Genomic DNA, 24,360 nt, shown 5'->3' on the forward strand with positions numbered 1-24,360 from the left:
TAATTTTTTATCGTCTAGTCTTTCTATGAGTGTGTATGATTATATACAATACATAGTTATGTATGCCGCTTCTTTTCAATCTATATTATGTCATGAGCATTTTCCCATATCGTGAAAAATATTCTAAAGTGTAACTTTTCTATTGCTTGGATTTATATATTTTAATTACATAATTTATGTAATCATTCTCTTAGCACATGGTTTAGGTGTGTATTAACATGATAAAGAACTACCACTTAAAATATATTATCAAAAAAATTGAGTCACAACATTTAATGCTGGTGACGATATAATAAAAGCGATTCATGCATACATTTTTCTGATCTTCATTTTAATAATCTGCTTTTAGTAGTTACTCATTGAAAGGCCTATTCCCTGTTCTCTCTCATATTATATGAGTTAAGAATGTATATCAGAGAAACCTATTTCTGTAGGAACTTTGCTGGTTGAGCCTCCTCTAAAGTTTAACTTTTAGGATTTCTTTTGAGGGAGGCACACAACTGATAGCAGAACTCGGGATATATGACTTATGATTTGTTCACTTAGGATTTGGTTACAAATACTTTGTCTTCTTCTGTGCTACCATATTTTGAGGGGTTATTAATAACGCCAGTTTTAGCTTTTGTGATATTACAAACTGCTTCTCTTGGCTTATAATAATGCAATCAGGCATAAGCACAAAGATTATTTAAAACTAAGGAGTTAAATTCCCATTCAGAGCATATGCCCAGGTTGCGGGCTTGATCCTCAGTGGAGGTGTGCACAAGGCAGCCAATCAATGATTCTTTCTCATCGTTGATGTTTCTATCTCTCTCTCCCTCTCCGTCTCCCTTCCTCTCTTTGAAATCTATTAAAACATATTTAAAGAAAACGTTAAGGAGTGGCTGAGGGGTAGGATTTTATTTTATCTTATTTTATCACGGTAAAAACGGAGAGTAGCTAATGGCATCTTATGTTCCAACTTAGTGCTGGATTCCCAGCTCTTCAGCTTGCTTGGGATTGGGTTCCTACATCCTCCCGCAGGGCTCACTTGAGGCAACTGCCTGTCTCATGCTGTGTCTGTGTTATGTAGTCCAGAGGGAATGTATACCTTACCTCCTTTCAGAGCGACCCAGCCATTACATCCTACATTTTCCAAGTTTTGTTCTTGTTGTCTCTATCAGATCATTCCTAATGCCATAACAGTTTCACACCAGAGAACCTAACCTGCCTTAGTGGAAGTTACACCTTATTCAACTCTCTACCCAAAGCCTGGCTTATATTAGGCAGTGAATGAGTGAATGAATGAGATAATGAATGAATGCTTACTTTCTGTAAAATGAGTTTAATGATTGTCCCATTTTGACAATTTGAAAACAATCACATGCGAAGTGCTATCTGATGTGCACTTCACTGATATTATTTCTTGAGACAGATTGATTTAAGAAAAGTGCCTACTGGCATAGTAAATCACACAAACCTGGATCTGACCCTGACCTACTTTGTGGCTGTGTGACTCTGAACAAGTTACCTACCCTTTCTGTGCATTAGTTTCTTCATTTGTTACCTGGTGATGTAATGGTACAGACTTACAGAAGGATGGGGCAGTAAATAAGCAAATGCATATAAGGCTCCTGGTACTTGGTAGTTCCAGAATAAATGGTGGTCTCTATTATTACTATTTTTATCAGTTGGATATAACAGCATAAAGGTACTTGGAAGTAGATGAATCTTGCAGTTGGACAGATTACATATAACTTGTTCAACAGATTAGCTGTGCCTCTATGTGATTAATTTTGTACAGAGAAATTTGCTTCCCTCAATCTGGCCCAGGTCTGCCACAAAATGAGATAACAGTGCAGGTTTTCTTTGAGTAGGAGAATTTGGTGGGCAGACAGATGTCTGTGGTAGAACGAAGCAAGGAGAAGGGTTGTTTGGCTTGCAATAATTCCTGTTTTACCTTACCTCAAAATCCTGTTTCATTTCCAAAAACATTTTGGGAGAAACCTCTTGGTGAGAGAGTTGCTCTGTCATGAAAGGTAACTTGAGTGCAGTTTCCTGTCTGTCTTTGTTGGCAGCTCCCTCACCTTAAGGTCCTGCTTCGTACCCAAAGGAGTCTTTGAACATCAGCTGTCTAAAACAATCTCTAGCCTTATCACTTATTTTAATGTTCCTTGCACAGGTCACTCTTGGATGTGGTGCTCTGGGCAGTATCACCCCAGAATGCTTCCCTTCCTTTATTTAACCTCTGACCTGTGAAAACAAGAGTTAATCAAGAGTTCTAAGGTAGCTAAGAGGAAGGGGAAGTGTTTGGTTACAAATTAAATATGAACAAGTCATAAGTCATAAATCCCCAGTAGTGCTACCAGTTGTGTGTCTCAAGTTGCATATGGTACAGAGTGTTTGGGTTATAAATTCAAGTTCAGGGCTCTCTGATTGCTTGGGGGTAGGTGTTAGGTTCATTTTCTTTAGGTCTAAAACTCTTTACCTTCTAAAATGTTACTTTTATTGGACCAGCTACATTCATATCCCACTTTCTCTGTGTGCCTGTCTCTCCTTCTTCCTTTCTGTACCTGCCTGCCTGTGTTGATTGGTGTGCTGTTCTGTGAATTGAGACAGAACTGCTTCCCTGAAAGAAGTTGAGCATATGGAAAAAGTTGCCAGGGAAAGGCATTGAAGCATAAAGCGTAAATGGGTTTAAGAGACAGCCAGACACTTTTATAGAGAGATTTGCGATTGAATGATACAACATTTAGGCAGAGATCTGGGGTGGAAATGAACTTAAATGAGTGCTATTCGTGGAAAACTGATGCCCTGTCTAATCTAGCATTTCCTTAATTGTCACCATAAGCATACATTTAAAGCTTTATGCTTTAAATTGAAAAGGGAAACACAGTCTGTTTAAGAATCTATGACACAGGCCATGGTTTTTCTAGATAAGATCTTAAAAATACACATCTAAGGTAGCAGTGAGTCTTAACATGAAGACTGGAAACTTAAAATCTCTCTTCTGCCATGTTTGATTAAAGCATTTTAAATCAAGCTGTTTATATTTGTGTTTCTGAATCTAAAACATACACTAATTCCTAAACTAATAAAGAGTTGACACATGACCAGTGACCCTGGAGTTGGCAGAATAAGAAAATACACGAAATTGTTGGGAGGCAGCCAAAGTTGGACCACTCGGAACACTTAGAGCCCATGGGCTTTGGCAGGTGAGCTTTCACTCTATCAGACAGTACAGCGAGAACCACAGGTAAGGATTTCAAATCCTTATCTCAGAGCTGAACATTCTATTTGATCATGTTGCACAGCTAATATTGTGTCGTGTGAAGCAATTAGGATACAAATCATACTGGGCCAGTTTTGTGTCTAGCTCTGCTTTAGCAGCTGTGTTGTCCTAAGGCCGTCACTTCACTTCTCTGAGATTCAGTGTTCTCCTCTGTAAAATGGGATGATAATTCATTTCATAGAGTTGTTGTAAAGACAACTGGGGGGTTGGTGCTAGATTAGTTTCCCTTTGGCCCCAAACTCTTTGCCTTCGAAAACATTTATTTAACCAGCTCCTTTCTCTCTGTGTGCCTGTCTCTCTTCCTTTTTTTTTTTACCTGCACCTAACCTCTGAGCACCTAATACTTGATAAATGTTTTCCGCCTGCCCCCATTAGCTTCAATTCCCAGCTCTAAAATGAGAATAGTATCAATTGCGGTCTCAGTGGGATAATTAATTTGCTTGTTTACTACTGAAAGCAGGGCAGGACTTCTTGTGTAGCCATTTCTTCCCTTTGTGTGTGTGTGTGGTTTGTTTTTTGTTTTTTTGTGTGTGTTTTTTCCAGTAGTGACAGTGTATTTCTCTTTTAGTCTCTGAGAGCTTCCATAAGGTGGGCCTTAGTTAGAACTTCACTAACCCATTACATTATATTACAGTAGTACTTTAAGCCATAAAATAAGATGCTCTGAATAGGGGCGGGGGGGTACAGACAAAAACAAAAACCTTGCAGGTGAGCGAATTCAGGACTAGGCAGCATCATAAACTCTTCGGAAATGATGAAAGGCCTGTGTGCTCACCCTCTCTGGGCTCAATGGAAAATATCTGAGAATTACGCTGAATTGTCAGCGCAGGTATCATTACTACAAAGATCTTCTGTTATCAACACTTCACCAGTGATAACAAAAGTGCCTCTGTGCTTTCCTCCTGAGCAGCAATCTCCCTCAATCACGGTATTACTGTCACAGAAAAGATGACGAACCCACTCCCTAAAAGCAACAATTATTGGATACCCATCAAGAAAGAGCCTGTTTCCAAAATCAGATCAAACTGTATGTTTGGATAGATTTATATAAGCACAGATGTTTTATGACAGCTTTTTGTGTGTTTTTTCCTAATGCAAATTAATATTTCTATTCATTCAGTACATACAATATATTTTCCTGCATAGATATAATAGTTATCACAATGGGATGTTAATTATGGACATAAATCAGAGATCCTTGAGCCTAACTGGATACCATAGTAAATTTACAATTTGAGATAAGCGGCTGTGAGCAAAGCAGAATGTTAAGATTGGGTGAGACAGGCTCTGGTCTCCCAAAGAGGGTTGTCTTTTATTTAGGTTCTTCTGACTTCTGATCATATTAGCAATAATAATACAATTGTATCATGAAAAACAGTACTTACTCCACTCCATGCACAGTGGTGGGTGTATTCACATATAGTTCACCCTCATAACAGCCATGTGAGGGTGGATATTGTATCCCCATTCCACACATGGGAAAGGAGAAACATGACTTGGGCTACAGCTAGTAATTGATAGAGCTGATACCCAAACCCAGGTGGGTCTCCTGCCTTTGCATTCTGTGTAAAGTTTAGCAGCAAAGTGTCACTTCCTGTGAGAAGACTTTCTGAACCTCTTCTCTGTTCTCTTTATGAACCTCTATGAGGATGCTGACCCAGTGCTGCTGACATTATCTTCCAATATGTCTGCTTCTCTCATTAAACTGTGAGCTTCCCAAATGCTGGGACCTGAGGCTCATTCCCTATGCACCTTGCAGAGTGCCAGGCATATATTGGGTGTTGCTTAGTAAATGTGGAAGACTTATCGTTAGATAAATTATTGCAACATTGGAAAAATGAATGGTCTGGAAATGTGTGGTGTTTGGACTGTAAATACCACCTCAATTTTTAATTCCATAGAAATGTTCATTGAAGTTTGATGTGGGTAGCTCAGGAAGTTGTGTGCTTTTCCTATGGGGAGGAATGTGTACACCTAGGTGCTAAGGCTATAGTTTGAGAACTGTAGACCAACACACATATATAGGTGGGTTTGTTATACTTAAAAGTGGGAGTGCTTATTGCTGAGTGCAATGGGAGAGAAGATATGTCTTATAGAAGGCAGTGTGGTTAGGATCTTGGGTGTTTCCTACTTTCCATGAAAAGACATGAGAAATGGAAGAGAGGAAAACTCATGGTATTGCCTTTCTCTTCAGTACGTTTGGAGAGAAGAGTATCTTCTGAAGGCCAGGAGGAATGTGTTAGAGATGAGAGAAGAAGAAGTTTGGAGCTGACCCTGTGGGGAACATTGGGCCTGATACACTGACAGATTCAAGGATTCTTGGCAATTTTAAAGGCTCACCTGCACTTAAAAAATTATGTTGCCAAACTAAAATAATCAACCTGGGTTTAATTCACTTTAAATATTCACTTTAAACATTTTCTCACTCTTTTCTAATTATTTGTCACAGACTCCAGCAATCCATTAGCAGGGATCATTTTTAGTTCTGGATTATTTTCTTAACCAAAATGCTGCATCCTAAATTTGGAGCTCTGCCTCCAACAAGAGTTGGTTGACTATTAGCTCTATAGCTCTAGTGGTAATGGCCTTAGTAGAAACTATAGCGATGAGTTTACATCTGTCGAGGGAAGTTCTGATTTATTGACTGTATGACATGGGCCAGGCACTCATTAGAGTTTAAACAGTCAATACACAGCCATGATCTTTGCTCTCAGAAGGTGACACTAATGGAGAAGACAAACAAGCATATATTATAAACTAAGATGAGTCTTAATATCGGGGAAGCCCAGGAGGGCCTCATAGTCAAATGCATCTATTTAAGTGGAGACCAAAATTTTATAGTAAAAATGGGGGAAAAGCTTATTTAGGATTTATCTTGGGGAAAAAAAGAAACTAAATTTTTGAAAATAAATTTTACTCCTATAATGCATTATTCCTAGAATAAATGATGAGTTAAGTAGTTTTTAGGGGAGGAGTCATCATTTTTCTGACATCTTACCACTTCATGTTTGATTTTCACAGTATCCATAAAAGTAGTAATTTTTCCAAAGCTATGAGGATTTCCCCAAGGCCTCTTTTAATATTTTGATGTTGAATTCATTCTCTTTTGATGTGACTATTGTGCCACCATCTTTCTTGATTTTTCTCTTTGTTCCTTGTTGCCAGGTCTTCATTTGTTGGTCACTTTGCCTCATCTCTGAGTAGGTGCCCAACATCTAACAGGGGCTTCATGAAATCGTGCATTCTTTGCATGAGTTTGTAGTATTACTTTGTGCCCAATTTACATTTTATTGTAGATGTTTAACAATTGAGACCTTGACAGAGGAGCAGGGATTGATGTTAGGTCAAACCAGGGCTGAGTGGGGACTTCCTGGTTTAAGTGGTCACATCAATTGGTGAGAATTTTCTTCTTATAACAGCTTGTGCTTTCCCATCTGCTCTGACGACTGCAGGGCGTGAGGAATTCCTGCAGAGTGTTGACCCAGACAACAAGAGTCAAAGAGAGCTTCCCAAAGCTGAGATTGGCAAGAGGGTTAGTAGGCAGAGGGGCAGGAAGAGCATTGCTGGCTCCAGATTGGGTGTGTACACACATCAGCTACATTCATTAGGTGGTGTATATCTTTTCATAGAGGAGGAAACTGAGTCTTGGAGAGACTGCTTTCCCAAGGTGTCCCAGCTAATGATACCAAGACAGAGATTCATCCCAGGTTATTTGACTCAAGTCTGTGTTCTCCCCAGTATATGCCATGCTGCTCTGCATTTTTAAATTCCGGGTGTTTGGGTTTTTTTTCCTTTTTAATATGAAAGCTTTAAAAACTCAATGCCAAAAAGCCTTAACCGAGCAGTGCTTTGCCATTCAATGAATCTTGTCAAAATCTGTTGATAGGAAGGACTAAAAGAAGGGATACCGCCCCTTGAGTACCCAAGATAGAGTTTGAAGAAAGAGCTCCTCAGACAGTGGAAAGTTACAGAGAAAATGAAAGGCCCTCTTCCGTGTCACTCTTCTTAGCCGGAAACGCTTTATTCTAGACATGAGTAGAGCAGCTCTGCCATGAGTCCTTCCCAGGGAGGATCTGCGTTGTTATCTTCTAATATAATGGTGCTCGAGTGTTTAGATGTGAAACTTTTATTATCAATGACCTTTTCTTTTTATTTCTCGTCTACATTAGAGCCAGAGCATTATGTTGATCTTTTTCAAATAATGAGCATGACTAGGTTATATTATCTGAGATTTCCTCTAGGATAGCAGAATAGATCCTGGTGCTGATAAGGCTAAGATTCACTGGGCTGTGCTGAGGTGTAAGATGAGGGGGAAATAATCACTTTCTACCTGGTTCTGAAAACTCATGCTCAGAATGTTATTCCTTTTTAACTGTCCCTTTGGTTCCCTGCTGATTACAGACTAAGGAGGCCCATTGGTTTGACATATGAGCAGCCCTCTAGAGTCTGGTCCTTCTGCCCTTCCCCACCCCACCCCCATCTCCTGCCCTGCAGCCTGCACACCCTGCTCTCTGGCTGTTCATGACACTAAAGTGGAATCCCATCACACAAGGTCAATCATACATATATGAGCACATGACAGCGGGAATGACTATCCTGACCATGCATTCAGTGGAGCAAGAAAAGTGACTTGTCTTTTCTCCGTTGGACTCAGTTCCTGAGTCACCTCAAGAGTAAGCAGCTCACCTAGCTCACAGGTTCCAACATAGACGATTTTCACTCAGCAGTTCCTCAAACTCAGGCCCACTATTTTGCATCTGCACAAACCGTGTCTGATGTATGGAGGAGGCAATTTAAGACCTTTTTACAGGTGATTTTGACCGTGAGCCATTTGGCTGCATGCACTATCTCCAGAACCTGCCCATGCACGGCTTACAGGGGCCAGGTGGCCATTTCAGCGAGGCAGTATGTAGGAATCCTACAGGCGCTGCCAGAGCTCCTCTCAGGTTTAAGACTTCGTATTGCCTCACACAGACAAAAGCCTCTTCGTTTGATGTCAGGCCTGGGAGTGAGGGCAAAGCCTGGGACCAAGTAACCTGGGACCCAGTTTGGTGAGAGAAGCTTGGATCCAGGCCAGTGCCTGGGAAGCAGGCTTTTCCGATCAGGGCTCTGCTGATTGGGTCTTGATAATGCGCCATTATAATTTTATAATCGATCAAAAGCCTAAGCTCCATAAAGTAGTTGGGAAAGAGTGCCAGCTCCTCCTCTAGACCTAAACTATTGCGCTTTTTTGTGTGTGTGCCTCTTTTTCCCACGAGGACCGTAGCCTGCTTGATTACGGGGACCCTTTGTATTTGTCTTTCGGGCCCCAGCCTTGGTCTGAACCCACCACACATGGTGCTCTGTGGTGAGGACTCGCGCAGTAGCATAAAGGTAGCACAAAGGTATCACGTGGAGCAGGCTCTGAGCCGGCCGGAGCTCCTTTAGCTGTCCAGGGAGTAGCAGCATAATGGGTGTTTGTTTCCTGTCTCTGGACTGGGAAGTCGTGTTTACTCTATGATGACAGACAAGCACAAAATGGAGCGGAGGGTCTCCATAGCCTCACCTGCAAGCTCACAGGCGGCATGGAGCTGTTGTGCCAGCACTAATGAAGCGGTACAGGAAACGGCACTGGATAAAGTTCAGCTGTGAACCCTGGCCTCCCAACAGGGGAAAGAGGGATCCTTTGAAGAAGAAGACAGCTGGGTTTTGGTTTCAAGACCTTAACACTGCCATCACTAGATATTCATCTGTCAGTGCACAGGGGACAACATGTGGAGAACAGTTGTGTCCGGTCAGGCCGAAGGGAGAAAGAGATGGCTGATTTCCAGCGTAACTATGAAATCTCCCATGGCTGAGGATTCTGCTTAGCATAGCCAAAAAGAATCGATATGGTGAGGCTGAGACTGAGAACCTGGGCATTCTGCTGAGGGCCGGGCGGTCCTACCACGTCACCTTCCTTCACCCTCATAGCAGGACGGGGCAGGGAAGCTGGAGATTCCGCCCAAGTGATGCTGGTCAGTTGTACATAGTGGCCAAAACTGCTTCCATACATACCGATTCCTAAATTATCAGGGAATCCAGCCTGCCCCGGGTCACTTTTAAGTATTTCTAAAAGGAGTTCAACTTTTCTCTTATTTATATGAGGCAACAGTTTCCTTGCGGGGACACACTTTCTCTTCTTGCTTTTTATAATCCTCCTTCCTGATTTTCAGTTCCTAGATTTAACTAGTGGTATTTTTTTCTTTCAGGAAAAAGAAATTTGTAATCCTTGGTTGAGTTTGTTTACTAAGAGTCCTCTAATCTGGACAAGAGTTTTCTTCTGAGGGGATTTATTGTTTCTACTAGAATGGCTTTTAACTCAGCTGAGGTTTATTTAACAGACTAGGAAGGGAGAAATTTATCTCCTCCCTAATCCCTCTTGAATGTTTCCATCTCTCTGCCAAAGTGAATGCTGTGTAAAGTGGCAGCAGTGGTTTGCCCTGTAATAGTCAATATGCAGCTGCCAGAGCTGATTGAAACATATTAACATAAGTGATAATGCTGTCCTAGAAGTGAAAAGTTAAGTTGCTTATCAGTATATTCTGATAAACTACTTAAATTTTACAGTAGCATGTGCTGGCTTCAGACAGACGTCAGTGATAGGGAGCTGTGCACTTTATCTGTCCCCTTGATTGCCTCTCACTTCATATATTACGCTCGGCGTTGCGGCTGGTAATCTGTGCAGGGCGCTGATTTCCCTCCGCCTGGCAGGACTGAGTCGAGCAGCATCAGCGCTCCCCTCTGCGTCCAGCTCTATCAGCAACAGACACTGTCAGCTCAGCAGGGCGGATTGTGGGGGTGGGCCAGCACTTGGTGCAACACTTCTCACATGATTCTTTGTTGCTTCGGAAAGTTTCTTATAGAGAATAAAGCCATTTAAATTAAGTGACAAAATTTCTTGGGAGTGGGGAATATATTTCAGCAGCAATTCTGAGGCACTAATGTGCCTTTGCTGTTAGTCTTTATTTAATTTTGGTTGTTGAGTCAACACTAAGCATTGATGGCATTCTGGCTGCATGCTTGGCCCTGGGAAGATAAGGTAAAGCACGACGTGATCCTTCCTCTCTGCACAGTCTGCTGGGAAAATAGATACACCATTGAGTGTTCCATTGATGTGTGGAATGTTATAACAAGAGGAGGCACATGCTCAGGGCAGCATGGAAGAGAGGGAATCAAGGCATGAGAGGTGGGGAGGTAGCAGGAAAGAATTCGGTGAGGCTGAGGCTGAGTGTGAGAACCTGGGCACTCTGCTGAGGGCCAGGCCTCCCTTTGGCCTCCCATGAAGGTCAGAGGGAGAAAAGGGCCAAGTCTAAGACAAGCAGAGGCAGGCTTGAGGCTGCCTGCACATGCTCAGCATGAGGCTGCAGGGAGAGGATGTATGTGAGGAAGTTGAGAGAAGATAACCAGAGAGGCAGTCAAGGGCCTGACAGTGGAGAAACTTGAACACCATCCTAAGAAATCCTGCAGCAGTGGGGTGATTGCAGGAATTTACTTGTAATCCAACGTGCCACTTAGACTTGCATTTTAGAAAGACCATTCTAAGAGCAACACAGAGGATGGACTATGGTTAGGTGCATGCTGTTATCAGAGTAAAGGGACATGGTAGTCAGGACTTGGTGGAGGGCAGTGGGGATGGAGAGTTAGTGCTCATCCCACAATAAATACAATAAGTAATAGAATGTTTGGTGTAACAAGATGAGTGGTTTCGGGCTCTTGGGGCCTTTGGGACACCTTGCAGCTGCCAGCAGTGGAAGTGCTGCATGTGAGTGTGGCTGTGTGTGTCTAATCATGAGAAACTTGAATAGAAGCTTTCCTGGAAAGGGTGGGTGTGGTGGGAGAGGCCTGGGGGCTACTCAGAGTTAGTTCCTGATTGCAGAGTCTGCTTTGAATGTCTTCTCTATGAACCTGTTCTAGCTCTGAGGCATAGGAATAATTTATAATGAACATTCAATCCTCCGTCTTATCCAGGCAGTTTTTTAAAATCCCAGAAATAATTAGCATTTCACCAGTCTGGGTTTCCAGCACAGACTACGACAGGAAGACTCTTTAGGATGTAGAGAAAAACTGAAATGTACCAGTCTTGAATTCACTCCTGGTTAAAGTTTTGACCTGCATACTAATATTTCATGTGTTTTCTCTTCTTCCCCAGCTATCTCCCATGGTTCGAAGTATTTTATAAACTACTTAACATCTTGGCAGATTACACGACAAAAGGACAGGTATTTGTCTTCTATTCTATTTAACAAGTAAACTTTAACTTTTATGATTATAAAAGTAATATATGCTCTATATTTCACCAAATCGTTTACCAAAAATGTAATGCATTCTCATTATAGAAAGTTTGGGAAATTCAGAAAATAGTAGGAGGGAAGAGAAAACCACTCCTACATGTTCATATTCTGCTCCCACCCCGTAAGTGTCACTAGCATCTTGGGACTTCTTCCTTTACTTTTTGAGTTAAATATATAATAAATAGATCCTTAGCATTCAGAGTTAATATCCATATTATCTAATGGTCCCAAGCAACCCTGAAAGTTCATGACAGGTATTATTATAATTTTGCTGAGGCACAAATCTGAATTGCTCATGTCATGCTGCAAAGCTGGGATTTGTGAGTGAAACATGTAACAGGCCAGTGACCTAGCCAGCTGTCCGAGTTCCCATTTTAATAACACTTTGTTGTGTTTTTACCGTATTTTTTTTTAAGGGTCTGAAAACTGGTTAAAAAGCTCAGCTATACCTTACCATGCTTTTGGAAGAAACAATATGCTAAGTATCTTCCACGGATGGCAAGGGTCAGCTGGAGCTGTATTTAGACTTCTTTAGTTCATATTTTACCACATTTTTCTCCAGGTACCCTAATAACCGAAGCATTTCCCCCATGCTAGTAAAATTGTTGTAAACATTTTTCATGGCTGCATAGCATTATATCATGAGCTTTGATTTACTAAAATATTTCCCTATTGTTGGGAGTTGTTTGGGATTTTTTTGTTATTATAATTACAGCCATTAGTATCATTGAGCATAAAGTGTTTTCTTCATTTTAGATTGTTTACTTAAGAGTAGAATCTCAGATGGGCCTTTGTAAGATCAGTGGGCATAAACATTTTTAGAACATTTGCTAAACTGCTTTCCAAAAGAATTGTGCTATTTTCTTTAAAAATACCCTTTACTAACAGAGTGCCTGAGTCACCCTACTCTCGCCAGTATTTGTGGAATCCATTGCTTATTTAACAAGTGAACAGGTCTCATTGTTTTAATTGCATTTCTTTGATTTTTAGTGAGTTGAATATTTGTCCATATGTCTAACTTCCTATATTTTCCTTTTTGTATATGGTCTGAGTTTTTAAATTAAAGTGATACGTTATTATTAAATGATAGAGACATTTTCTCTCTCATATTTTCTAAAGGACATGTCCCATAAAAAAAGTACCATAGTCAGTAATAAAGGGGTTAGGGGAATCTGAATCAATAGAAAACAGACAATTGAGGGTTATTCTATAAAATGACTGGTCTCACTGTCAGGTTCATACAAATCTAGGAATGATAGGAACTGTTCCAGACTGATAAAGACTAGAGAGTCATAACTAAAGGCAGTTTGTGATTCTGAACTGGATTATTTTGCTATGATTGGCACAGTTGACAAAACTTGATGAGCTCCGAGGATTAGATGGTACTGTATCAATGTTAATTTCCTGATTTTGATTATTAATTGTGGTTATGTAGGGGAGTGTTCTTTTGTATTTCTGGAAAATGGAGTAGAGTGTTAGCAAATCAATCTCAAATAGTTCAGAAACTAAAAAATAATTTTGTACTGTCCTACAATTATTCTTTAAATTCAAAATTGTTTCAGAACAAAATTAAACATGTTGATGCATCCACTCGTACATTTCTCTCCTTTGTGAGAAAATTGAGTATTTTATCAGTTCAGATTGAAACAGGCTTTTAATCTGAACTCATCCTCTTTTACTTTCCTTGAAAATCAGTGCCAAGCAATGGAGAGGGCTCTGCTCCTGGCTGAGCAAGTTACTAACTAACTGGCAGATTTGAGCCAAGTGGCTTCACCCTTCAGAGCCTCAGTTTTCCAATCTGTAAAGTGGGGTAGTTGTGAGGAGCATGTAGGTTTTAAAAAAGGATACAAATGTGAGCTTATTACTATTACATTAACAGAGAATGCCACAGGATGGGAGAAACGGCTTTTGGATAATTCTGGAAGCAGTGTTCTTTTGAGCATTTTAAAGGTGAATATGTTTTCAGTCGAATAATTTGCACTGCTTCGTATTTAATTTCACTAATTAAAATGCACAGCCATCATCCTATCTTGCATGCTGTTATATGTAGTTCATTTTTAACTTTCCATAATTGGAGACTGCCATGTGTACCCAGTGAACACTCAATAAAATTAATTGAGGGTAATGATGATGAAGACAAGATCTATAGTGTCATTGTTATTTCTCCCCATCACCCCCGACCTGTAAGCAAGGATTGTTTGCATTTAAAAGTTGTTGCTATGGAGTTGAGAGGATAGATTTGCTGAGAGCTTATGGTACATGATCCATAAAAGGCGGTCATGGTAGGTGTCTCACTGAGTAGAAAATGTCAAACTTGGTGTGGGAGGATCTAGTTGGCTCTCATATTGAACTATAAGCAGTGTCTTTTGTCCAGCCCTCCTTAAATATCAAACCTGTTTCCGCCACCAGATGCTGGGGAAGAAGGGCCACTTTTCCCCCTGAGTGGTTGCCAGCACCTCCCAACACCTCAGTCGTGAGGAGCCCTAGCTTACTGTGTGCCAGGCCTCCCTGCAGGTCTCTGACTCAGGGCTCAGCCTTGATTTGGTTACTGAAGCCTCTTATTTCTTTCAGGAGAGTCAGTGGCATGAGCTTCTGGAAACTCTGCACAAACTTCCCATCCCTGACCCTGGAGTGTCTGTTCATCTCAGCGTGGTAAGTGAGCAGGACATCAGCCATCACTGAATAACCCTTTCACTATTAACAGTAAGAAGGAGTTAGCCCTACAGGGTCATCTTTTGTCGTCTGCACGTTCCACACCCTAACCCCAAGTTCTCTGAGACCTCTGGGCTCAAGGCAGGCCAGGGAGTTGTATTTCTTCCTTTCTCTGGGATCCCATGAGCAATGGGTCCCAAATGTCCCTGGATCCTCTCTTCCTTCCTGTCATCCCTTCACTAGCATCTCCTGTCCTGCCTCACGTTTTTCCTCCCAGCATTGCTGTGAATGTCCCTTTGCTGAAGCCCATCTTGCTGCCCTCTGAGCCTTCAACACCACTTCTCCCCTATTTACCAGGGTACGCCATATTCATCCTTCAGAACTCAGCTCGGATTTAATTCCAAGAAATCCCCCTCAACACCCCCCAGGCTTGAAGATTTTCTTTTTTGTCCCAAGCATCTTGTACACTTAGCAGTACGCAGTCACGCTACCTTGGACTATCTGTTTTCTTATCCCCCCACGGATGTAGGTCCCTGAGGACAGGGATGGAGAGTGCCTGGCATAGTTCCTGGCCTACACTAATAACTTCTTTGAGCTCTTTTGTGTACATGCTGCATGTTCTGTAGTGTGCTAGGGTGGAAAATCCTCTGAACTACAAATTGGGAGATTTCACTCCTCGTCGTAGTTTTGCGCATGATCTGAGTCTTACGTGTGCTTCCATATTTCAGTTACTGGAATCTTCGAATTTCCTGAGTCAAACCCTTGTCATCACCTCCATCAGTATTCTCAGATGGACATGCTTTGGCCAGCTGTTGCTTATACAGGGGCTATTTCCCTTATGTTGTGGGGTCTGAATGTTTAAAAAGTTTTGTCTTTTAGCTTCACTAGAACCAGGAACAGTATTGTCTTCAGTGGTTATTGTCTTGGTATTTGCCCTCTTAAAGAAAATGGACATATCTCATAGGGGTTTGGTTTTTTCATGATGATCAAATTGAAAGCAATATTATTATCAATAACTAATAAAATATTATTTACTAAGTTCATCCTATATGCCAATTTCACAACAATTACAAATAGATATTAGCATTCTCATTTCATGGACAAGGCTTAGAGAGGAAAATGTTATGTGGTTAATTGTGAGAAGATTGGGGTTTTTCAAATACAGGGCTAACCTCCCACTAGGCCAGTGATGGCGAACCTATGACACGCGTGTCAGAGTTGACACGCGAACTCATTTTTTTGGTTGATTTTTCTTTGTTAAATGGCATTTAAATATATAAAATAAATATAAAAATACAAGTCTTTGTTTTACTTTGGTTGCAAATATCAAAAAATTTCTATATGTGACACGGCACCAGAGTTAAGTTAGGGTTTTTCAAAATGCTGACACGCCGAGCTCAAAAGGTTCGCCATCACTGCACTAGGCCATAAGTGTTGAAAGAAAGGGAGAAAAGAAGGAAGGAAAAAGGGAATTAGTAGAGGTTTTTACTCACTTTAATAGAGCATGGGAGGAAAGGAACCTTGTTGCAGAAATTCATGTAAGGAAGACTGTGGGGAAGATGAAGACATGAGCTTTAAACCTGCCTCACTAATCGCCGCACAGCTAAGCCACCTTTGCCTTTGCCGCTGTCCCTTTTCCTAAACAGCTTGATCTCACCACTTCAGTCTGTAATGACATCCGACAGGTAGCTGTGGAGTAGCCTGGCTGGGTCACCAGATGCTGGGGGAGAAGGGCCACTCCTTCCCCCGAGTGGCTGCCAGGCCTCAAGGACAAACCCTCGCAGAGGCAGGAGAAACTGCAGGGAGGGTGCAGCTGTTTCGTACCAGTGGTTTCTAGGAATGTTTTTGACCTCTGGTCGCAGCATTTCATGGGCGATGGAGCAAGACAGAATCTCAAAGGACAGCTTGGTGACTACTTGGTTTGGGAACTGCATTGGCTCACTAGTTACAATCCATTGCGTCTGTAAAGGCAGATTTTTTTTTCTTTCTTGTTCACAAGGAATTCCTTTCTCCATGTGGTATTTCTGATTTTGAAGCACTAATTTCATCTAGATCAGAAAGCCTGAATTGTTGATAAAATGGTAATCCTGGATATATTTTTGCTTTAGTCACAAGAAAATATTTCTGTGTGTCTGATACAGGTGATTGAGAAAAATGGAAATGTAAACTAGCAGTCGAGAGCAACAATCATGATTTTCTATTAAAAGACCATTTATGGAATTCTAGGCATTTCACATATATAACATTATTCTTCACAACAGTTCTGAAGTAGATATTATGATTCAAAACCTGAGGCTATTAAGTGAAGTTGCTAAAAATCATATAGCTGTTAAGTGTCAGCTCTGTGGTCCCTGTTCTTTCCCCCTCACTGTGCCAACTACTACTTTATGACTCCAGCCACTTGTGGACATCCATTAATGAACATTTCCTGGGACTCCCTTCTAGCCATTTGGAATAGAAGTTGGTGTCAAATTTAACCTTGTATTTTACTTTCACTATTTTAATCCTTATTGTTAAATTGAATTAGTTGTTGACTAGTTCCCATGCTGCACAATCTCTGTTGTAATACTTCATAGGTAATATTTTGGCACAGACACACAGACTTTGGAAGAATGCATTGCGGAGGTTTTTTTTAAGTTATCTTTTTATAATTTGTTTTTATTATCTTAATTCAGGTGGCTTTAGCTATAATTTGCATATAAAAAGCACAGGTAAAACAGCTTGTTGTAGTGGAAAGAGCACAGCTCTAATTATCCAGACCTGGTTTCAGTACTGGGTCTGTCACCTACAAGCCATGTGACCTTCACAAGTTACTTTCACCTCTCTAAGCCTTAATTTACCCATTTGCAATGTGAAGATAATTTCTATCTTAAAATTTGTTATAGAAATGAGAGGTAATATTTCTAAAGTACTTGGCATAAAGCTTGCAATGTAGCAGGCATTAAATAAATGTCTGTTAAATATTAGACAAACAGCTCATAGTATTATTGTTGTCATTGTCATCTCAATTGTCCCCTGTGCCTTTCATTTCAGGAAGACTATCCAACTCATTTTTCTAGAGACCCACTTATTTTGCAATTACCCAGGAATGGTGGGGCAGGAGGACTTCCTTAAATGTCACGTGGGGGTCCAGGTTTGAACTTAGGCCATGGCTAAGCCGACCTTCTCTGCATGTGACCTTTCCTGGCCTTTGTATAGTCCCCTCCTTAATTGATCGGCATTGGGCTCTCTCCATTCCTGCTTGCCATTGTCCTCTGAGTCTTTCATAGCAAGAGGAGGTATCATTAGTTCAGTCTGTTGTCATTTAACTCAGGGACACACTCTTGTTACACCCATGGCGATGCCTCCTTGAAAGTTCTTTGAACTGGTGAAGTTTTCAACTCTACTGAGCTGGAGATTGCACTAGAAGTCATGAGGCTTATTGGCAGAGCATGCATAGTGAAGAGAAATCCTCCATTCTTAACCACCTAGAATAGTCTCAGTGCAGCTATCCTTCAGCTGGAGCTGTCCTTAACATCACTTGGGCCTTCGGGCAGACTTTGCCAGCAGCCTGTAGATGGATATAATCTCAGATGCTGAAATGAAATGGCAGATTTGGTTGGTAAAGACCATTGTTGAGTGAACCTAGTGATATCTGGTCCCTAGAGTCCACTTGCCTCATTGAACAATAAATTATGAAGCCTGCAGCTTTCTTATGTTCAGAAACCTGCAAACATCATATGGGAATTTAGCCTTTAACCTCCTTGAGCTGTTCATTTGTATCTCCCAAAGTAGTTCATCTCTTTTAGAAAAGAACTCCATCTACCAAACTGATGATTTAATGCATCTGCCTTTAATCCAGCATTATCCAAAGAAAAGATTCTATAGACATTTCCAGTGAGTGAAATTGCTTCCACATCTGAGTAAGAAATTATCTTCAGATCATGTACCTGACCTCTGAATAATGTGCTTGTTGCTTATTTTTGCAAAAAATAAATAGCTTTTCTTTTCTTTTCTAGCATTCTTATTTTACTGTGCCTGATACCAGAGAACTTCCCAGCATACCTGAGAATGTGAGTACATAGGAGGGAAAAAATTAAATTTTTGTTTTTGTAACTTATTTTTAAAAGAAAATAAAAGGATATATTTTCCCACTATAAAATAATGCATTATAAAGGCAAAAACAGGTAGAGAATATTTGAAAAGTTTAAAAACAAGGAGGGATTATTATTCATATTTCTCAAAGGCAATCATCTATTAACCTGTTGATGTCTCATTCTAGTCTTTTTAGAATGTATTTTTATATAGTTAAGATCAACTATTACATAAGCATTTTTCCATTTCATTCATAAGAATTATTTTTTATGGCTGCATATTATTCCATTTTCAATTTCCTCACTGTTGTGCATTTAGGTGATTTTGAGATTTTGCTGTTGTAAGTAAAATGTTTCCATATAAAGATTTCTTGAGTAGGATAAATTTACTCAAGTCGAATTACACTTCTACTATATTTCTATATTCACTTTTAAGAGAGTAAAATAAAGCATTTGTGAGGATAAGTATAAGGACTCCCAGCCCCACTTCTTAAGGACTTAAAAGCAGTGAACTTGAACCTGAGGGAGCAGAGGTTAATGTTTGCATTCTGACAGGCTATGACATACCAAGCCTAGCCTTAAGACACATTTCAAAATGTTTTACTCAGATTATAAATAGTGGTATGTAGAATTAAATATAAAATCACCACCACTTAGGCACTTGATTAATGTTTAATTGTGGCAAAATGTACATAAAATAAAATTTATCATTTTAATCATCCTTAAATGTATATTTCATTGGTGTAAATACATTCACAGTGTTGTGCAACCATTACCAATATCTATCTCCTGTGCCTTATCATTTTTCCAACTGAAACTCTGTACTCATTAAACAATCCATTAAACAACAACTCTCTACTCCCCACTTCATGCCAAGACCCTGGCATATACTATTCTGTCTCCATGAATTTGACTGCTCTAGGTACCTCATCTAAGTAGAATCATACAATATTTATCTTTTTGTGTTTGGCTTATTACGTTTTGCATAATGCCTTTGTGGTTCGTTCATGTTGCAGCATGTGTCAGAATTCCCTTCTTTTATAAGGTTGAATAATAATCCATTGTATTTATATAACATCCTACATTTTGCTTATCCATCAGTGGACACGTGGGTTGTTTCTACCTTTTGGCTATTGTGAATAGTGCTACCATGAATATTGGTGTACAAACATCTGCTTAAGTCCCTATTTTCAATTCTTTGGGGTGTATACTTGATTACTTCTTTAAATTACTGGAATAAGTGGTATATTTCTCCATAATTACTATAGATTCACAGGAAGGAAATTCTTTTAAATGTTGTCTATAGAACAGACAAATTATAAATGTTAAGTAATCAAGTTTAATTAGTGAAGTTTTGTTATTGTGGAGAATGAATCAGAGGCCTGGCTACTTGGGGTTCTTGGGGTGGGAGGTTCTTAAATATCAATATCAGAATCTTTTCTTCTATTTTTGGACTAGTCAGTTTTCTCATGCTGGAGAGTGTAAATTCAATTACCAGTGTTCTGGAAGCTGAGTGGGGGAAGTGGGTCATGGCATTTCAACATTTAGCATGTATAACTTTATTTAACACCCCATTTTTTATTTAATGCCTTATTCCATGTTTTCAGCTATACCTGGTGTTCCCCAAGCCTTTGTGGTTTATTTCCTTTAAAAAGTACATATTTATTCTTCCAGAGGGAAGCTTGAAGGCCAGTTGGCTATCTGAGTGAGCTGGGAAAGAAGAATCTTAGAATCAAATTATTCTTAATTTTATTGGCACCCTTCCCCTAGCTTTCAGAGGTCTGGTGCCTCAATTCCAGAACCTTTTTGGAGTTCTTTGGTGTGAGTTGGCCTTGATGCTTGCTGCCCTATCCCCTGGCCCCAGCCTTAGTATTGAGCCTTTTCTGGGCTACCAAATCTCCTTTAGTTTTCAACCTCAGTTGGCACTCTCGACAGCTTGGGCCAAATAATTTTATTAGTTTTATTTATTTTCCTATTGTTCTTAGAGAGGAAGGGAGAGGGGGAGAGAGAGAAACATTGATGTGAGAGCAAAACATCCATCGGCTGCCTCTTGCACACGCCCCTTCCCCCTACCAGGGATTGAGCCCATGACATGGGCATGTGCCCTGACTGGGAATCAAACCCAGGACGACACCCAACCAACTGAACCACACCAGCCAGGACAGGCAAATAATTTTTGTTGTGTGGGATTGTCCTTGTACATTTGGGGATGTTTAGGAGTATTTATGGGCTCTATCCACTATATGATGAGAGCACACCCCTCAGCTATAACAACCAAAAATGTCCCCAGATATTGCCAAATGTCCCCTGGGGGCAAATGACCCAAGTTGAGAACAGTTCCTTCAGTAACATCTGCTTTCTGGCTTCCAAAAACTTGACATCTTTCTTCCATTACTGTCTTTTCTCTAGTGTTGTTTTTCTTTGTGTGTGTGTGTGTGTGTGGCAGGGGGGGTATGTCTTTTAAAATTATTTTACTGCGACTTTTCAGGGATAGGAGGGCACATGGTATCATGTGAGAGAAAAGACAAATATCTACCATATTTTACTGAAAATCCCCACAGTATTTTAACTATGCTTCCCCTACTAATAGACATTTAGATTGTTTCTAATGTTTTGATGTTAGAGTAACAACTATTGCCCAGGTTAGGTTTTGCTTTAATTTTTTTAATTTTAAGGACTGAGAAGATTTAAAGCACCTGAAAATTCTGATAACTTATTAATTTTCAAAACCACAATTACGAGATTCGAAATAGCTTAGAGAAAAAACAACAACCCTGTCTTTTTCATAGCCCCACCTCCAATTCCTGTCTGTACTGTATGCCACCTCCCCTGTCCCCACCACTTTAAAAAATTTGCATTCTCTCTGCTGTTTTTGCCACTAATGAACCAATTCCCTGTGCATGACCCATTGTCCATTAAATCCTCTTTTGCAAACCGGTAAAAGGCTGGCCTTGTTTATTTCTAAGCAGGAATAAAAACAGTCTGCCAGACTTCTAACATACATGGTCCCATTTAAATCCTTCCAGCTTCTCTGTGAGAGGTAGACGTGAGCCCCATTGTACATATAGGGACCCCGGGCTCACAGACCTGAGGTTACTAGCCCAAGGCCTGCTCCTAAGCAGGGTTCAGTGACCTAGGTTTGTTAGAACCAAAGCATTTTATTTCCATTATACCCACCCATCTGGCTTCCCTACAGTTGACTTTTGATATTCATGAGGAAAAAGGAAACAATGATTTTTCGTAGCTCAAATATGAAATGAAGCAGGCGAGCTTTTTCTCTAAGGAGAATCTAAACTTTTGTAGGACCAATTTGTGTGATTTTTTATATAGAGTCACTATTGAGCTCCAGCCATGTTGAAATTTGCATTTTAATCTCTTGGTGATTTTTCAAGGATTAATTTAAAATGACTAAATTGCTGCATTGCAAATTGAAACAAGCAATAACAGTGGGGTTGTTAATGCGATGTAGTATGCTGTGGTGGAAAGAACATGAGTTTTGGAGACAGCCAGACACTGGGCTCCACCACTCTGGGACCTGGGGCTACTTACTTCTATTCTCTGAGCCTTGGTGTTCTTATCTAATAAAGAAAAAGGGAAGAACAAGTGAAGTATTAAATGTAAAATTCCAAGTTCAATGCCTGGTACAACAAGATGCTGCTTTTGAGGGTTCTTTTCTTTCCCTTATTTCCTTGGCTTTCCTGGAATTCTTGAGATCTGAGTTGTGGTTAAGGGCTAGAGAGCATTACTTCTTATATCTTGTGTTTTCTAGCTTTTTGCTGACATTCTTGTTTGTGAAGACCAGTGCTTTTCCTTTCATGAAGTGTGTATGTGGCCACAAAAGTCTCTTAGCAGGCACCATTGACACCAGAATTTGTGAAGCTTGGGAATGGAGTCTAGGACTTCAGTGCCTGTAATATGGGGAGGTGGCTGTAAACATTGATTGATTATTTTCCTCTAAGGGACATAATGAACTTTAGCGTCTAAGCAAAGAAAACGATAAAAGGACTTGGGGACATGGAACTTAATTCTGTCTTTAGACGATCATATTCTTCTGGACAGCTTAGAGAAAGGTTCATAAGAAATTAAGGAGCTCATACCCACTATGGGTCAGATCAGACATTGTGTGTTATACCATGAAACCTTCACAGCAGCCAAGTGGTGTGGTTGTTCTCCCTGAAAAGCGTTGAAGAGGAAATGAAGGTCAGAGAAGAACGTTACCGCTAGTCACCCAGCCAGTAAATGCTAAAACCAGGATTCACACTCAGTCTGATCCCAGCACTGAGATGTTGCTGGGTCCTGGGCCTCCCGCTCCATAGTTCCCTATACCCTTCTAAGAAATCACTCATCATAAGTAATTAATTATGCGAATCTTTGTTCAATATCCTCTTTCCTTCCTGAGGACAGACATCAGGGTTTTTCCATCACTGCATCTCCATAATTAGCACTGAACGTCGAACACAGTAGATGCTCATATATATTTATGGAATGAATGAATGAACAATGCAGCCACCCTCAGGAGAAGGAAAAATAATAGTTTCTCCTGGCTTTTGGGCCATTGTGTCTACAAGACATTAATGAAAAGCAAAGGTAGAGAATTAATTTTTTCTACTCTCAGATGCCTGTTGAAGTTAATTCTCATTATTTCTTCATTTTTTTGTAAAAATATTTTCTTCCTTTTTACTGAAGAACGATCACGATGTAATTGTTCACCAGGGTTTTCTCTATCAAGATAACAGATGTAGGAGTGAATTTTATACAGGTAATAATTAAATGAGCATAAATCTTTATAAATTTTAAACAGTTGACCTGCATTAAAAAAGTCACAGATCATGAACGGATATGTAGTAATAATTAAATTGTAAACTGGCTGGAGAAGAGATTTTTTTTTTAATGGCCAGGTTTTGAAGTGTCCTTTTGATTAATGGGTAAGCATATAGACCGTCATTTGGAATATTAAACAAACCTGTCTTAATTATCTGACCAGTGTCATATCAACTGGTTAATGATGCAAGAAAAGCATTTAGAATGGACAGTTACATATAACATTGACCAGACTCTACTTTGTCAAAAGATGCACCATGATATAGAAAAGATGTATGAACTCGTGGTTACTTTCACAAATAAAGTTGGGGTGGTAGTAGACCTATAATCAAGTACTGAGATTATAGAGAATTCCATTGTTGCTCTTAAGAGTTATCAGGTAATTGTTTATTCTAATGGTTTTTCCATTCACTCAAAGGGATAAAAGTTGACCTAGGGGTAAACTCTGCTTTCTTTCCTATTATGTACTTACTTTGCTTATGTAAATTTGTGGGATTCTTTCTCAGACAGCTTATTTTAGAATCCAAATTTATAATTCCCTTTTAAGGATCCCACACAATTAAGGGAACCTAAATTCTTCTTTTAAAAAAAAAAGTCAATTGAGGGTTTTAAAGGTTTACATTATGGTAAAATAATCTGAGCTGGAGTTATTTCAGGAAATAAGACCCACTGTCAAAACCAAGCCTCCTGCCTTAGAAGCCTCTTCCAGACACAGTACAGTAAGTCTTTATCATCTATACTGTGTATGAAGCTGAAAGTCACAAAGACTAATAAAATGACAGACCGTGGGGCGGACTAGCATCTGTTCCAAAAGCTCCAAGGAGTACCCAGCTTAGAGTCGGTTCTTTGGTTTGAGGATTATCTCATTTCCCTAAGGTATTGAATGTAAGACGCTTTTTCTTTAAGCCCCACTGTATCAGCCCATTCTACCTCCCCTTCCACCCCCCTCCTGCTTCCTAACCCCGGGTGTGGATCACAGTGAGCCTGAAGTCCCCAGCCACCTGGATCAGCACAGGAGCCAGCAGGGACAGTTAGATGCAAGCAACCATTATGGGTCTTCTCCTGGGGGAAGTGGGGTTTTGTCAGGTGACTTTCCTTCCTCTTTGTCTGGATTTAGAGGCACAGAGGATTCGAGAGAGAAGGGATTGTCACCACTGTTTCTTTGTGGAGATGAGAAATGAAAGCTGGGAGAACCTAAGGAGCTTGCGCTGCACATGCCTGTTCTGAAACT

The 24,360-nt window shown here is 40.2% G+C and overlaps 1 protein-coding gene across 5 annotated transcripts in view; it reads left to right on the forward strand.

The window, feature by feature from the left end:
* Positions 1 to 24,360, forward strand: part of DENND1A (DENN domain containing 1A) — a 461,262-nt gene that overhangs the window by 210,587 nt on the left and 226,315 nt on the right. For all 5 annotated transcript variants that reach the window (XM_070430715.1, XM_070430714.1, XM_070430712.1 and 2 more), the window contains 3 exons: positions 11,442 to 11,511; positions 14,155 to 14,235; positions 18,234 to 18,287. In XM_070430715.1, the coding sequence (XP_070286816.1) occupies positions 11,442 to 11,511; positions 14,155 to 14,235; positions 18,234 to 18,287 (205 nt within the window). The remainder of the gene's footprint in view (positions 1 to 11,441; positions 11,512 to 14,154; positions 14,236 to 18,233; positions 18,288 to 24,360) is intronic.

Source organism: Myotis yumanensis, unplaced genomic scaffold, assembly GCF_028538775.1.
Source record: "Myotis yumanensis isolate MYYU_CA2020_CCGP unplaced genomic scaffold, mMyoYum1.0.hap1 SCAF_12, whole genome shotgun sequence".
In the NCBI taxonomy this organism is placed as follows: Eukaryota; Metazoa; Chordata; class Mammalia; order Chiroptera; family Vespertilionidae; genus Myotis; species Myotis yumanensis.